This window comes from Aulonocara stuartgranti, assembly GCF_965226115.1.
Source record: "Aulonocara stuartgranti genome assembly, chromosome: 15".
Classification (NCBI taxonomy): domain Eukaryota; kingdom Metazoa; phylum Chordata; class Actinopteri; order Cichliformes; family Cichlidae; genus Aulonocara; species Aulonocara stuartgranti.
This window is the reverse complement of record NC_138951.1, coordinates 22606593-22623201: the sequence shown is the minus strand read 5'-3', so window position 1 is coordinate 22623201 and position 16609 is coordinate 22606593. Positions and strand designations below refer to the sequence as shown.

Genomic DNA, 16609 nt, shown 5'->3' with positions numbered 1-16609 from the left:
CTCTACACTGCTACTACTACTTGTAGTATTCATATGTATGCATTTATAAACGGTGCTGCCATTGCATTAAAATCAATTAGGTAAAGTGGTTGGGGAGCAATTATTGTATTGATCTGTACAAAAAGTTAAAACATATGTTCCCTCAGATGTCTCGTGACATTGAAGTTGAGACCTGCATTGATGGTTTACTGTAAAAAAAAAAAACAAAAACAAAAAACCCACACCTAACCTGATGGTTTAGACACTCTGGGTGTTTTTACTGATTTATCCATGAGATATAATCAACAGCAGTGAACATTGAAATGAAGGCTGCCTGAGTTTGACAAATCACAAATGGTCACAACGGCACTTGTGGTTGAAGCGATTTAAGTGGTTGTCCTCGAAGGGGAGATTGGCCAAGCATAAATCACTTTTTTATGAATAGAATTAGCGTTAAAGAATCCAGGACACAGATTAAAAACAGAGCATTTACAACTCCAGCAGCAGAGGCTGGCGTAGACCTGGATAATGGCTAATCTGTAAAACTTGTCTGTGACCCTGTTTTTTAAAAAAAGGAATAACTCACTCAGTTTTACAAAGCTGTTAAAAAGCTTCGCAGAGATAGAGGTATCCCCTATGGGGAGCAAAGTAAACTTTAAGTGTATACAGCAAAATGTTCTTCTTTAGAAGTTGAGGATAAACAAAAAGGTAGAAAAGCACAAAAAGAAATTATCTTATCATAACAATGAGCCAGGCAGTATTTAAGCCACTTTCGGCATTAGCTTTAAAAATTCTCTTCTCACTTTGCATACTCAGCAGGAGCTTTTCCTAGACAGATAAGTCTCCAGACACACACACAGACACACACACATACTTACTTGAGCTCTGGGTAGACATTGTCCAAGTACCACTTGAAGGATTTACAGTTGAGCTTCTTCCGAAGTTCCACTCTGCTTCGGATACTGAACACAGGCAGAAACAGACAATCAGATTGATACAGAAGCTGGCAGATGATCAGCAAACAACTTTCATTAAAATTATTTTTCTCTGCCACTATCATATGGGGAGAAAAAGCAATAAGGCAACTACACAAAATAAAACTGACACAAGTAATGACAAACTAAGAGTTCAACCATTACCAATAACGGAGGTGTGTGATATGAAAACAGGTAAAATCTTAAAGCAGAGCTGCAGCATCATCTACATGTGCAGGACTGATAATCACTGACATGTATTCACCGACAACTGTCGCCAGCGTCTATTACTGGCTGCATTTCTGATACTCATATCTTTTCTGCTATCAAAACAGATAAACCATTTATTTTAGGCTTAACCCTTATTTTTTTAAGAGTAACACACCAGGCTGAAAAGCTGAGCTGCAGTCCTCTCACTGTTTAAATTGCTGAAAGAAAACAAAAGCAACACTTTCAGAGCACATTAAATAACTAAGAGTTAAAGGAAATACCCTTTTAGTTTCTCTGATTGTATTATTCCATTGTGCAAATCAATGAACACACTATTTTATGGCCTTATTCTGTGCCCTAATTCAGTTTGATTGTGGTAGCTGCTAGGGGCAGTTAACTTGATAAAGGAAGGAGTTTATACTTCTGTGAGTTAACTTTGGTAAAATGTAACAATCTGTCCCTTTCTTTTACTTTATGCTTGAATTTTAATGGTGAACAAAGTTAGGGTACATTTCCATTAAATTACTTGTGGTAAGACAATACTACAAGTCCCCGTGCTTTGGTGCAAATAAAGAAACACCAGTCCTGTTTCAATATCTGAGGACTAAGAGGCAACGCAGATGACACACTGACATGTGAGAGTCAGATGTACTTGTGTGTTCTTACTCTCCGTAGGATTTGCCTCGTGCTGCCGGGCGAGCGGAGTAATAAAAGAGCCGGAAGTCATCCATCCACACCTCGGCTGTACGACGTGTGTTCCTGCAAACGCACAACCACACACTTACATCACACTCAGGCTAAAAATCATTAATGGTGACCATGTGCTACTCTGAATATTCCTCTTGTTGATTTATACAAGGTCACTGGACAAATTTAAACCAGACAACGAGTAAGCTAACGTCACGTTCCTGAAATTAATAATGTGCTTTCTGAAAGACATTTTGCAATTTAGTTGGAAAACAGAAATTTTTCATGTTAAAGTTTTCTTGAGCAACAAAGGTTTTTGCTTTAATCACTCAGATAAGAATGTGACCCAAGACTAATTTCAACTTTGTGTTTCCCAGCTCTGTGAAATATATTAATTGTGTATGAGAAAGAGAGCTTTGGGACTTAAAATGATGTTATGTCTCTAATTTGATCCTCAGGCTGCAGATTTTGTTTTCATAAATATAAAAACAGGAGGTGCATAATTGGCCTTTTTATTTAACACTATGTGAGACATCAAAAATCATTTTATGCATGTGTGATTATGACTGACAAAATGCATTGTGAAACCAAGAGGTAATTTATTAATCACATACAAACAGAATGAGAACAAACAGAACAGCTTCATCTCAGATACAGCAACACAACCTCTGTGCTGTAATGTAATGTAGTATTTGCATATATATGTAAGGTCAGGTCTCGCCCTCATTTGCAGTCTGAACTACTTCTGAATATGATCCAGCTGTTATTTTAACCACAGCGAACAGATGAGCGGCTGCAGGAGGAAGGAGAAATGGAAGGAAGTAAAAACAGACATCATTTACCTGCTGCCTTTAAACACACAAAGAAACAACCCACCTCTAGATGTGGTCTGGCTGATTTATTTATTTAAAATGTATTTTTTTTTGCATTTTTAGCCTCAACAGGACAGCTCAGAGTGGACAAGAAAGCAGGTAGAGAGTAGGGGGACATAAATGCAGAAAAAGGTCTGGAGGAGACCTAAACCCTGGTTCCTGCACCACCGTTGGTATATAGATCACATACTTAACCAAGTGAGCCGGATCACCTGCTCAATCAGAACCTTAGCCAGATCAATCAGATCCCATTCTGACCTCACTGGAGTCTCTTTGCATGTTCACCTGCCCTAGCGTGCACATTTACAAACAGATCAGCCATGATATTCAAACAACTGACAGCTGCAGGGAATAATTCATGTAGACGTTATTTGGACCGCACACCTCAACACTGATTCGAGCACACTCCCTCACCACAATGAAAAAATAGGACTCTCTAACGTCACTACCCCTGCTCGTCCCCATAGGACAATTTGATCTGCTGACCTCAAAAACAACTTCCTGAATATCAGATGCTCCAGATCTCAATCCAGCTGGGCACCAGAGAAACCATGGAACCATGGAGTGTGTATAACAGATACAAGCGTATACATAACCTCTGTGAGATCTCTTTAACGCACTTTTTAAAGTCTAATTTGAAAGCCTTGAGCTGAGAATTTTGGCAAACACCATCTTGACCGCATGTTCATACATGTACAGTGGCAACTTGTTCACTGAGAAGATGCTGAACGAGTCAATAATTTACAAAATCACGATCAAAGTGTAATTAATATGACCTGAAACCTGTGACTGCATCAGAAAGAATGCAAGTTTAAGGCACTTAAACATTGGTTGTATCCACCTTTTACTGTACAGTTCAGTGGCATTCAGTGTACATACAATATAAGCTGTAACGCAGTGTGTAGAAGAGATCACAACAAAGGCTGTCATATGGCTGGCTGCGATGTTTTCTGCATTTGCATTCAAGCACATCATGTTTTCTTCTATTCAGGCAGGACTTCCACATATAGAGCCATGTTGATACCAAGTGTAAGTCATAGCTACTGCTGTATCTCATCATTTCGGTTCAACTCACTGCACTTTATTCACCCACACAGCGCTAACAGTAAACCACATTTTCACTATCTCTCATCTCCATTTACTCTATTTTTCCCTCCCTCTGTCTCTCTGTAGTAATTAGCTATTAGCTGAGTTTCTGTGAGCTGTGAACAATCTCACTGAAATGACAGAAACCCTCCATTACAGGCATTACACACACTGGCTGTGGCAGCTTAATGAAAGGGGAAGAGAGAGGGGATATGAGATGCTTGTAGGCGTATAAACATAAATATGTGTCACATGCAGGCTTACAATTAAATCCTCTCACTGTGCACACGCAAGCAGGCAAACACGAGGTCACAGCAGCAGACCTCAGCGAGGGAGGAAACAGCATAAACTTTGTAATCGAATTATTAAGCAGCCCCTTTTTATTTAGCATATTCATAATCCAGACTGCCAGCACTGAAGCCTCGAGCTAATTAACCAGCAGAGCAACACGAGAGCAGACAACAGCAGCTTTGTTTGGGAGGACAGCGTTGATCACAAACATCAGGCCATCGTGATACAAATAAAAGTCATCTTCTTCTGCGCAGAACAGATGTTGCCTCGGTAACGGCCAACAGGGAGCAAAATGAGCAACTAAACAGCCCAACTGAAAAAAAAGTATCAGTGTTGGCATGGATTAGCTGCTTGACACAAAACAATAAATTTATATGAGCCATTTGGCCGAGGCTTCGCTCCAAAGTGCCATTTAGCAGTGGGAGCGCTCATTTTGGGAACAGAACCCTTCATTCTGGCATCTTTAGTGCCTTGCTCTGTCCATTAAGCCACAAAGGGGACCTCAACTCCCAACGCTGGCAGTGCTAGCGCCTTGCTTGCATGCTGAGGTTTATGAATTAGTGAACTGTTAAAGGAAAAAAAATCACCTGACAAATCATCAATATATTCGTGAGTTAATTTGTGAAAAAAAAGCACCGCAGTTTGGGTTTCGATAACCTCTCACTGGTCTTCTACTTTCATTTGTCATTTTAAGCGTTTCCCAGAATGACTTTTAATACATGCTTCAACATAATATTGGATATTCACTAGCAAAGGGCCCAATTAAACTAATGGGTTTTAATATTAAATGAAGAAATTGAGTTTCTCTCTTGTGGCAACTTTTTAATGTAAATTTTTAGCTCATGTTCCCTAATAGGCATTGAAGAGTCTAAAGCATAAGATGAAGAGCAAAATACGGGACACGGGAGGCAAAGTAAAAGTCCAAAAGGGAAGAATTTGAAGGCTCGGGTCATACACAAGGGGTCAATAAACATGGCAAACAATCCAGAAGAGCATAAAAGCATAAAAGTAGCCAGTAGTCATACCCAAGGAAATCCTTTTATAAGCACAAGGAAAATATTCAAATAAATAGAAAAAAAGGAAACTAGCTTGACTACTCTGACTAATGAGAGGAAAACAAGAAACTTCTTATACTGTAAGCGTGTCTGCATGTGTGTGGTAGGAAACTGAAGGGAAGAACAAAGGAAGGAAGTAAAACTAATGGGAGTACAAAATAATTGAGTAAATCACTTGACACAAACATGATCAAAATCCCAAACCGTGCCATTATTAGGAACACACCTTGCAGTCATGTTTACTTTGTTCTTGACCCTGTAATCTAAATGGAGTTGTTATTGTAGCCATGATTGATCTATTTATACAAGACCAATTCGGAAGCATTCTGAGCACATTAGTCCTGTTAATGGATTATTGGGCTGCCTGAAAGCATCTTTCTGTTCAAACTCTTTGACAGGGGCAGAATAAGAATACAGCTTATGCTAATAGGATAATATTGTGCTCGCAGCTCAAAGGCTCCCAGGCAGCTGTAAATCCACTTTAACAATGATGGGAGCATCATTTGGAGGCTGCAACACACACACAGCTCCGAATGGCAATGCTGCATGTCTGTTTCCTCTGCATGCCACAGCAATTCAGTCACACAAAAGTGATCTCGTATTATTAGTTAGGCAGGAAGGTTAGCGCATGCTCGAGGATTATATAAATTTACAAAAAAGTCAGATATGTTATTAATTCAGTACCAAAGTTCGTTAACAAACAGTATTTAGGCTAGAAGGTCAGCACCACGGAGATAGCAGAAACTAGACAGACACGATATTCCTCACATAATTAATTTACCTCCAGCATATTAAATTAAAGATGTTGAGTGACTGAGCAAACACAGAAGGTAGGACATGCATAATGTTAATAACAGCTGCAATGGTATAATATAAATCAAAGATTCTGTGGGAATATGAGTTTGCACATATCCTCAAAGGGGATCCGTTATTCTTGATATTTATGCAGCTGCATTTTAGAAAGTGAAGACAAAAAAAGTGAAGAAAAGAGCCAAATATGAGCCAAGTATGAATGAGACCACTGATGGAAGAAAGTAAACTTCTTAGCTGTGAGATTTAATAGCAAAGCTGAGGCTGAATTCTTGTCATTCCTATGACCAGCTAGTCTTTAGACCCAGTATATGCAGGTCTGAAGACCACTTTTTCTGGACTTTGGGTTAGAGCTGATTCTATTTTGGTAAACGTTTTATTTTTGCGTTTGATGTTTTCCTTGGATGCAATCAAAGCCTGCTCAAATGTGATTGGTCCAGTTGAGTACAAGCAGAAACCCTCTGCTTCTTCTTGTCCCGAGCCTACAGATACACTTGGAAGGGTTTATTTATTGAAAATATATTTTCACTGAATTTTTCCAGGAGAGAGTTCAAAAGCATTGGAGTGTGGACACAGACGGCTGCGTGTTAACACTGTGATCTTCTAAATGTCAGGAACAGAGCAGATTCCTTCGGTCCAAATGGTCATTATAGTGATTCACTGTCGACTCATGACACTGAGTCAATAATGAGTGAGCAGACGGGAAAAAAAATACATTTGTTTGCTGCAAGAAGTGTAGCACTTTAAAAAATTGTGATACTTATAACTTTGTTCAATCTAACATTGAATTTCTCAAATATTTCTTATACATGGCAAAAAAAAAGAAAGAAAAAAAAAAGAAACATAAGCCATTATAGATCAGTTTCATCTGCTTTAGTACAAATGAAAGTGACAAAGAAAGGCATCAACACAGCAGCAACAGGAGCCACCTCTTGGTATCTCCTCCATGCTCTTGAGTCTGTTCCCAGAGATTAAACAAACCTTACAATATTGTGGAGGAGCTGGGCTACATGTGCAGCCTAAATTTGCTGCAGGTATCGTCTCATACTATCAGCAGTGACAAGGAAACGAGCAAAAAGAAAAAGTAGAAAAAACTCAGTCAGGAGGAATAAGAAGAGGGTCTGTTGCCACCTCTCCAACACCTCTGTTGTCCCTCTGAATTGCACCGAAACAGGTGAAGTGAATTCACAAAGGTTCATGCTCAAGTATTACTGATTTTTTTGTTAAACCGTGATAAAAATAGTTCTATAAATTATCCTTCAGACACTTACTTGATGTATGTGTTGGCGTTGCCTTCAGGAAACACATATGGGTGTTTCTTCCTGAAGACGTGACCCACTCTGCTGCAGGGCAGGATCTCCAGACTGCCGCCACACTGCCAAACCCGGAATGAGATCTCTGCACACAACACAAACAGACATAAGAAAGACTTTTAAATTCCCTGATATTGATATATGAAGCGATTATTAAAGTTTCACTAAAGCTGTATAAAATGTCAATCATATATATTTAATCTCTGTAATATTCTGGATATTTATAATTGAGCTATTTGTTATATTTTGTAACTCTGTAATATATTGTATTATTTACTTTAGTTCAGTCTGTTACTGTTCCTGTTGTACTGAAAAATGTAAATAAAATCACTGATAATTTTGGTTTGGTTTTCATGCAGCTGTGACAAACTGTAAACTTAAACAATCTGAGCTGATCACTGGGAGCAGCTTTGATTATTTTGTATTAATGGCATAAAGTTGATGATGAGAGTTCTTATAGTCAAATACAGAAACGTCTCAAAATAAAATAATGACGAAGAGTAAATCTGTCTGTAAGACTTTAATGAAACTGAAGGCTTAATATCTAATAAAAAGCCTTACAGCAAAATTTGATTGCAAAGTCAAAAATAATTAAATTCAGGTAGAGACATTTCGTATATGAAGACGCGGGATGTTTTTGTTTAAAGATATTCAGGCATCCAGCTCAATTAACTGCCATGAATGGTAAAATTATACTTATTCAAATATTTCTCTGTATTTTCACTAATGCTCAACTGTAATAAGAGGGATCAGAAAAAAAGTATTTATGACTTGGCTGAAGTAGCTTTATTCAGTGATGTAAGTTTTATTTTTCTTGTTTTTTTAAAGCTAAAGTTGTGGGGGGGGGGGGGGGGTTTCTCTTTTATCCTAAACAAAATGACAATTGACCCAAGAATGCTCATCCCTTACACAAAGCCAAGAATAGAGTTATCTGTTCTGTGTATCTTTATCAGTGTCACTATGTAATTTTTCAAAAATGTTTTATTTCTTCTGCGAAGCACTTTGTGATGTTCTGCTCTTGAAAGGCACCCTAAATAAATGTCGCCTTTCATCCTAAGCTTTGTTTTTTACAAAGCACCTGTCACACAGCCCAAAGTGCTTCAAATGGCATGGCTGAAGCAGTAAATAATAAATGTTGCACTTCAAAATCCCCTTTTCAGTCTATCCTTCACGTCCTCTATCAGAGGCCTGGGAGCTTGAGGGTCCAACACAGTACCGTTGCTGTTCCTAGGACTGCGCTCTTCTGGACAGAGATCTCAAATGTTGTTCCTGGAATCTGCTGGAGCCACTCGCCTAGCTTGGGGGTCACTGTACTGAGCGCCCTGATTACCACTAGAACCACTGTTACCTTCACCCTCCACATCTTGTCAAATTCTTCTCTCAACTCTTGGTACTTCTCCAGCTTCTCATGTTCCTTCTTCCTGATCTTGCTGTCATTCAGTATAGCTACATCTATCACTACGGCCATCTCCCTCTGTTTATCCACCTCTAATATGTCTGGTTGGTTAGCCATCACCAGTTTGTCTGTATGTATCTGGAAGTCCCACAGGAACTTAGATCCGTCATTCTCAACTACCCTAGGTGTCCCATTTTGACCTCAGGACTTGTTCCTGTTGGTCACTTGGTTATGGTGTTCGATGTATGCCCTGCCTGCTAGCATCTTGCACCCTACTGTTATGTGCTGGATTTTCTCAAGGGCAACTGTACACAGCCTGCACCTGGGGTCTTGCCTGGTGTGATAGACCCCTGCCTCTATGGATCTTGTACTTGGAGCTTGCTTCTGTGCTGCCATGATTAGTGCCGCTTTCCTGCCTTTCAGTCCAGCTTTGTCCAGCCACTGGTAGGATTTCTGATTGTCAGACAGTTCTTCTATCTGCTGGTGGTATCTGCAAGGACCTGTCCTTACATGTCCTTATTGCACCTCTTTTTTCTTGGATTTTTGCTGCCTGAAGTATTAACTAAGCATGCTGTCAGTGAAGGCCATCTTCCTGATGTGCTCATGGGTGTGGATGTTCAAGCTAGTCCTCAGCCTCTTTCATTGCACTTAGTGTACAGTCTCAGGGTGCTAGGCTTGGGGTGAAACCCTCCATTCATGGTCAGGAGCTTCCTTGTCTTGATGTCTGTGGCTTCTATCTCCTCCTTTGGGCACCTTATTATCCCAGCAGGGTACCTGATCACTGGCAGGGAGTAGGTTTTGATAACCCGGATATTGTTCTTAACATTTAGCTGACTCTTCAGGACTTGCCTCACTCTCTGCAAGTACTTGGTGGTTCTAGCTTTCCTAGCAGCCTGTTAGTGGTTCCCATTTCCCTGTGGGATTCCAAGATACTTGTAGCATGATCCCATAAGTTCTTTCTTCCTTCCCCCTGGTTAACGAGGAGGTGGCTAACGATTGCTCCATTCTGTAGTCGGTATCCATAGCCAGTCTTGTCAGTGATCTCACTGAGGGGGTTCAGGCCTATACAGAACAGCAGTGGGGACAGACTACCTCCTTGGTAGATCGTGCACTTGATGGTGACTTGTGCTATGGGCTTGAAGTTGGCCTCTAGTGTTGTACGTCACATCCCAATGGAGTTCCTGATAAAGGTTCTTAGGGTCCTGTTGATCTTGTTTATTTCTAGGCATTCCAGGATCCAGGTGCAGGGCACTGGAGTCATAGACCTTCTTGTAGTCAATCCAGGTAGGGCACAGGTTGGTCAGTCTGGACTTGCAATCTCAGAGGTACTGTCCATAGTACTCCGTTCACATTATCTAGCAGATCCTCAGATGGTACTTCACTTAGTCTTAGTAACCAGCTACGGAGGATCCAGGTTTCAAGCTTTGCCATGATACCCTCTCTCAGGACAGTTCCTCAAGCACTCAACAATCCTCCTTCCATTGCACTTGGGGCTTGGTACCCAATCTCGGGTGGAGGTGATGATATCGCCCCCATGAGCCGTCATCCTGGCTCCCCCTTGCCGTAGCATTAGTGTTGTACCTTGTCAAACTCTAGACATGAGAATATTTCCTTCTACTGAATGTTGGAACACTGAGCTACTAGTGGTTTGACTGTCAATCTGGATGCTGGGTATCGAAGATTCCATAGATCCCTCATCCTATTCATCCTATTCATGTAACCCCTTCCACTTCCACTTTGTGGCTCAAGAGTTGGGAGTTCGCCTTGTAATCGGAAGGTTGCCGGTTCGAGCCCCGGCTTGGACAGTCTCGGTCGTTGTGTCCTTGGGCAAGACACTTCACCCGTTGCCTACTGGTGGTGGTCAGAGGGCCCGGTGGCGCCAGTGTCCGGCAGCCTCGCCTCTGTCAGTGTGCCCCAGGGTGGCTGTGGCTACAATGTAGCTTGCCATCACCAGTGTGTGAATGTGTGCGTGAATGGGTGGATGACTGGATATGTAAAGCACTTTGGGGTCCTTAGGGACTAGTAAAGCGCTATATAAATACAGGCCATTTACCATTTTCAAGCAACTTAAAGAAGTCCAGACGCTTTTCTTTGTAAGCTCATTTGACTACAATGACCTGGATGACTGAGAACCTTCACAGACATGGGGTTCATTTTAAATGTCTAGAACAAGCTTCACTAAAGTAAGAGGTGGTGTTAGGGATGAAACCAGTTTTAACATACTTTTGGGAGGCAAACATCAAGTGTGTCAGGTTAACTGGTTAAATTTACCTCCATTCTGTCTCTCACGCTTATTTATTTGAAGTGTTGTCCTTTTTTTCTATTTTGTATCTTTTCTATTCGGCACATCACAGCTAAGTGGGACAACCCTCCCTAAATATTTGATGACACACTGATGGACTCTGATTTGTTTGTTTGAGTTATGTGTGTTAGAATGTGTGTGCGGATGCATTCATATGACCTGCTTACACTGTGCTCATTCTCTGATGTGAGCACTGCAACACAGATGAAAGACAAAACTAACTTCACTTCATTTCACATCATTCCTCGTGTGTGTGTTAATTCTCAGAGTTTCTATCTGTCCACAGAGAAAAAAAGAAACAAGCGTTCCCCCAAAGAAAGAGAAGCTGAAAATTTCACAAAGTTTTTGCAGTAACAGGGGGGGAGAGAGGGAGAGTGAGAGCATGGAAGAGAGAGGAAGTGAAAATTAGAGCATGGACTGGTTTGATGAGGGAGAGGAGGGATGGAGGCAAAGGTGAAACACGAGAGAGTACAAAGGAGAACAAGAGAAGTCAGCAAGATGCTGAGATACTGACACAGAGCCTGTGAGACTGACAGAAACATGACAGAGAGCAAATGAGTGTGTGTGTGTGTGTGTGTGTGTGTGTGCGTGTTTGTGTGTGCGTGTTTGTGTGCGCACGTTTCTCAAAGGGAGATGAAAAACAGGCTAACCATCTTTCAGTGATCAGAGAAAAGGCAGCAGTATAACAATCACCAAACTGAATTCAACACCATAGACACCCACAGACAGACACAAACACACACACACACACACACACACACACACACACACACACACACACACACACACACACACACGCACAGTTCAGATGACTGGAGGCAGGTAGCAGCAGGAGCGCCAGATGCTGCTGCTGGATGGATGTCAGAAGGTAAAGACTTTTTTTTTGTTGAATGAAAACTTCACCTTTGTTTCTGGCAGTTATCTCACTAATTTAATCATCCCTCTGTCTTTGCAATCGGCTCAGCTGTCTGTGATCACACAGTCAACACCAGGGAAACTGTTCAAGTCATGCATCTGATGCAGTGCTAGGTGTATGCTAAAACTACAAGCTGTTATCTCCTCACTTTCCCCCCTCTGTCACTCCACTATTACAAATCTGAATTCAAATCTGATTTAAATTACTGAGCAGTCGCCTTTAAAGTTGTCTCCTTCGGGCACAGCTGTCCTCCTACTTTTAGATCACTATCTCAAATTCTGTATGCGTCAATGATGCTCACTGGATACCCACTATTGTGTCGAAAGGCCAAACCTTCAACTTGAATTTAATTCTGTGGAAAAGGACAAGGTTACAGAGAGCATCTGGTCGAGCTCGTGGTAAGTGAAGGTTGTGCTGTGTGCTAGGGTACAGTAGCACATGCACAGTTCAGCTGGTTTGCAATAGATGTTATCTTTCAGACACCACTGGACATGATGGTATAATTCTGCCATGACAGTGTGACTCTGGGCAACAATGTCTTTGTGTGTTGTGAAAGTCAAAACAAAATGGCAAGTATGCTCGTGTTACAGTTTTTTACAGCCGCTAGGACACATTTCTCAATACTTAGGTCACGTTTGCAAAACTCCTCACACAGTGAGCACAACAGAAGTCTATGTGGGCTAAACTGAGGACCAGTTATCATTGCTTTGGCACAAAATGCATTCAATGACTACATCTCTCAAATTTCATGAATTATCTTCTCACTCAGACACAACAACTGCCAAAAATCTTTGTACGTACAGGACATTTTGCATGTGCTTACATACTGTTGTCAAAACTGTTAAACTTATGGCCAAAACAATAACACAATGCAAAACTTGAAAAGACAGCAAAATTCAACAGCAATATTTTATTGAAACATATTTTAAATCTAAAAATGCAGTTTAACCAGCCACAGCTGATTCTCATTGTAGATGAACATCTGCACAGGTGTTACTCCTTCAATTGTTCAACTCCTTCAATTCTGGCATGCCAGAAGATTCTTTCCTAGGTGTGTTGCCCTAGATGACATAAGATGTGATGTGGATGAGAACCTGTGGCCAAATGGAGAAGACCGAGTAGATTAGCATTACTATTGTATGTGTATCAGTGGATGGTGTGTATACAAATTCTTGTATTTTGGGATTACTTAGTGCAAAAAAATAGAAATAAATAAACAAATATTAACGAATTCTGCATGATGTCTGATTCATTCCAGTAACATATATTGAAATTATAAACAGAGATGTGTCCTTGTTTTACACAAGAAAACACTGTGTAATGCTACATGTTGTTAGTGTTTTTCAGGTCATTGTTTTGTGGGTGACAAAGTGTGTTTGTCGGCTGTCAACCTTTGCTAGTGTTCTGGAAGAATGAGTTTATTTGAGACCTGAATGAAGTGTTTTGGTAGTTGTAGTGCATTTTGAATGTGAAATGAACTGCTTTGCCAAGCTGACGGTCAGTTAGGAGGATTGTGTGAAGAGTTTTGCAAAAGTGACCTAAGTATTGGGAAATGTGTCCTAGCGGCTGTAAAAAACTGTAATACCCCTGACCTGATGCTTAACCTTCAAACTTGCACACTGAGTCTCTGTTTTTCCTGAAAACTGCTGTTTTGTCTCAGAGCTGCAGACAGACACAGTTCTCATCACAAGTGATGATACCTGACATGAAACTCGAGTCTTCTTGACACTGAAGTTGGTGCAATTTCGATTCATGTGGTGAAATCACAGACTGTAGGTGTAAGCCATCAAAATGGGACATCCATCATATAATAGCCATCTAAAAATTTCAGCAGCACTGGAAGCACAATGAGGAATTAAATTTAGGCATGCTTATTAACTATGGCTGCACCTCGCACTGTTATTTAAGATTGATTATGATTAGGAAATAATAGCAGCGTTTGGTATAAAATGAAAAAAGCAAACTAGCCCATTTCCTCCTTCAAGTGAAAGCTAACGTTTTAAATATTTAACTAAAACCATAAAAAACATGAATCTTGCATTAAAGCATCATCCTGCCAGTGAACATGACAACCACACAGATTTGCTCTGGGTAAATTAATCATTTCTGAATGTTGGTGGTGAGAAGACAGGGTTGCTAAAACTATAGTGAAGAAAATACAGTTTAGATGTGAAACAGTAGAACTGCAGGTGAAGAGGAGGTTTGGCTTTCTTGTAACCGAAGCACTGAGCTCATTAAAGCTGATCATGATATAGTGCCTTATCTCTGGGAAAATTAGACCTTTGTGTGCAATGGTACAAAGTGATACGGTAACTGCTTTATGGCAATTCTGGGTTTTTATAGGAATTGGCATTAATGTGATGAATACCTTTAATTTGTTAGGTACCAAATTTATTGAACATGAGAGAAACTCATACCCGCTAATAATTCATCCACTCACTGATTCTGACCTGATTTTTTCCCTTAAGGTAATAATCCTACAAATTTTGTGACGATGTTCAAGTTTGCAGACATCCAGCAGGTTTCTCTGTGATGTTATGATGTTTTTAGATGGTCAGTTTGGCGACTTATTTTGTAGTTACACAGGAGAAGTCAGTTGATTTCTTTTTTTTTTTTTTTTTTTTTTTTTTCCGCCTGCCCCATTTGGTTCTTTAGCCATCAGAATTGTTGTCTGAAGACCAACAAGGATACCCAATGGATTTACTTTGCCAAATGGATCATCGTGGCATTGCCGTATTGGTCCATTTGGTCGATCTTTGTTTTTATTATTTATTATATTTTATTTTCAGATGTTACAGACGGGACAGACATGAGTGAGAGATAGGAAAGGGAGAAAGAAAGAGGAAGGAAAGGAAAAACAGAAGGGGAGAGGGACAGTGAGAAAGGGGGGGAGAAAAAAAATAAAAATCTCCTGGATCACCTGTTGAGAGAAGAATAGAAAACAAGCAAAAAAAGACAAAAAAAACAAAAAACAAAGCAACATACTAAACACAACACCATCGCATTAATCTAGCTAAGTGTAAACAGCAGTAAATACTAAATATTCAATGTTGTTGTGCAGCACGCAGGACAGATGTGCTTCGAAGTAGCAGCCAAGAAAGGTGTAATTTGGGTCTACGAGCAGTGAACACCCGTGTGCATACCTGTGTGGATCAGCGCGCTTGTATTCCAAAGGTTTCTCCATGTAACAATCTGCTAGGGAGTGTGGGGGGGCCACAGCCCCGTCCTCCAGGGTGTGAAGCAGGTATGGAGGAGATCAAAACTCCAGACATCCAGAGGCCCCCAGAACACAAGAAACCATGGAAGACCAACAGAGGGGCAGCCGCGCCACTGTTCCAGTAAGAGCTGAGGAGAGTCCCAGATGAGGGTTCACTCAGCAGCCGCGGAGCAGAAGCCAGGGGGAGTTGCAGTGATGCGCCCGTGAGCTCCGCCGGCCGCCAGCTGTGCCTGAGTGACCGAGCCCCAGGCCGAGAGGCCGGGGGCACCCCACCCCCGAAGGGGCCCGAGCGAGCCCCAGGCTCCAGGCCCCGATAAGCGGCCGCCAAGGAGTGAGCCGGTGTGTACCTGGACGCCCACCCCCAGACACAAAGAACCACCAACGCACCGACACCTGAGGGAGTCCGCCACCGGCAGGGGAAGTGGTGGTAGGTGGAGATAGGCCTCCAAACCTTGGAGGGCTTGAGGTGTCCCCAGAGAGGTGGCGTCTGATACCCAACCTGACATATAGACACAGACATACAGGCACACACAGACACAAACATCCATTCCCCCCCTCATGCTCTCATATGCACTCACTCCACACTCAACCAACGTGGAGAGAGACATAAAGAGACGCTGTACACACGATCACACTCCCCAAGCGTACTCTACAAACCGGGTCTAGGTGCCCTTGCTCCTGGAGGGGGGAACTGCACCCAGACCCAGGTGGTGTTACCCTTTTCCCTGCGGTGGGGAGAGGCAGACCACCCCGACTCCGTAGCAGCAGGGAGGCCCCACACTCCAGACCGCAGTCGGACGGCCAACTCCACCTAGCCCTCCTGCTCCAGCAGGCCGCAGAGAATGGGGGTGGGAGAAGACTCCAAACCTCCCTCCACCCGCTCATTGTAGTGTTGATGCATGTGTTCTAAGGTGCAATTAAAACCCAGGAGGGCATGGAGCTACCTGCCAGAGAGCAGCAGGTAAGCGCATAGTCCCTCCTGATAGCCCTCAATGTCTACTTGTATTTAAAATTGAGAGGTGGGCAACGACGCCAGGGGTGAGGTGTACACCCTGATGGTAATTTGGACTCCGTGATTGTGCCCACCCCCAAGATCCTATATGTATGTGTAATGAGAGTGTGAATAATGTGAATGTCTAAGTTGTGGGATAAAATTGAGGCAGAGGCAGCCAGAAGGGGACAGAGGGGGGGGGGGGGGGGGGGTAGCCTCCTCTGCACCCTGGTGACATACCCCCACTCCAAGGCCCTGCATGTGTGGGTGGTTGTGGTGGAGCGGGAAGAGAGAGGCAGCTGGAGATGGGGAGGGAAGGAAGGGAGGGGCAGGTAACCCCTCCCTGGGGCCAGCTCCCCCGCTGACCCCAGTAGGCACTCCCACACTCCGCGACCCGCCAGGGAAAGGGGGCCCAGGCCCATCCGGACCGGGGCCCAGTGCAGCAGCGCCTCCCGGCCCCACAGAGCCCGGGACAGTCCACCCAACCCCACCACAGAGAAAACTGCACCC

The 16609-nt window shown here is 42.3% G+C and overlaps 1 protein-coding gene across 3 annotated transcripts in view; it reads right to left on the bottom strand.

Annotated features, from left to right (window-relative positions):
• The window catches only part of galnt14 (UDP-N-acetyl-alpha-D-galactosamine:polypeptide N-acetylgalactosaminyltransferase 14 (GalNAc-T14)), a 244046-nt gene that overhangs the window by 21152 nt on the left and 206285 nt on the right, over positions 1–16609 (bottom strand). For all 3 annotated transcript variants that reach the window (XM_082505539.1, XM_082505537.1, XM_082505538.1), the window contains exons 10-12: positions 7236–7362; positions 1830–1922; positions 858–941 (exon numbers count right to left, since the gene is read on the bottom strand). In XM_082505539.1, coding sequence (XP_082361665.1) covers positions 858–941; positions 1830–1922; positions 7236–7362 — 304 coding nt within the window. The remainder of the gene's footprint in view (positions 1–857; positions 942–1829; positions 1923–7235; positions 7363–16609) is intronic.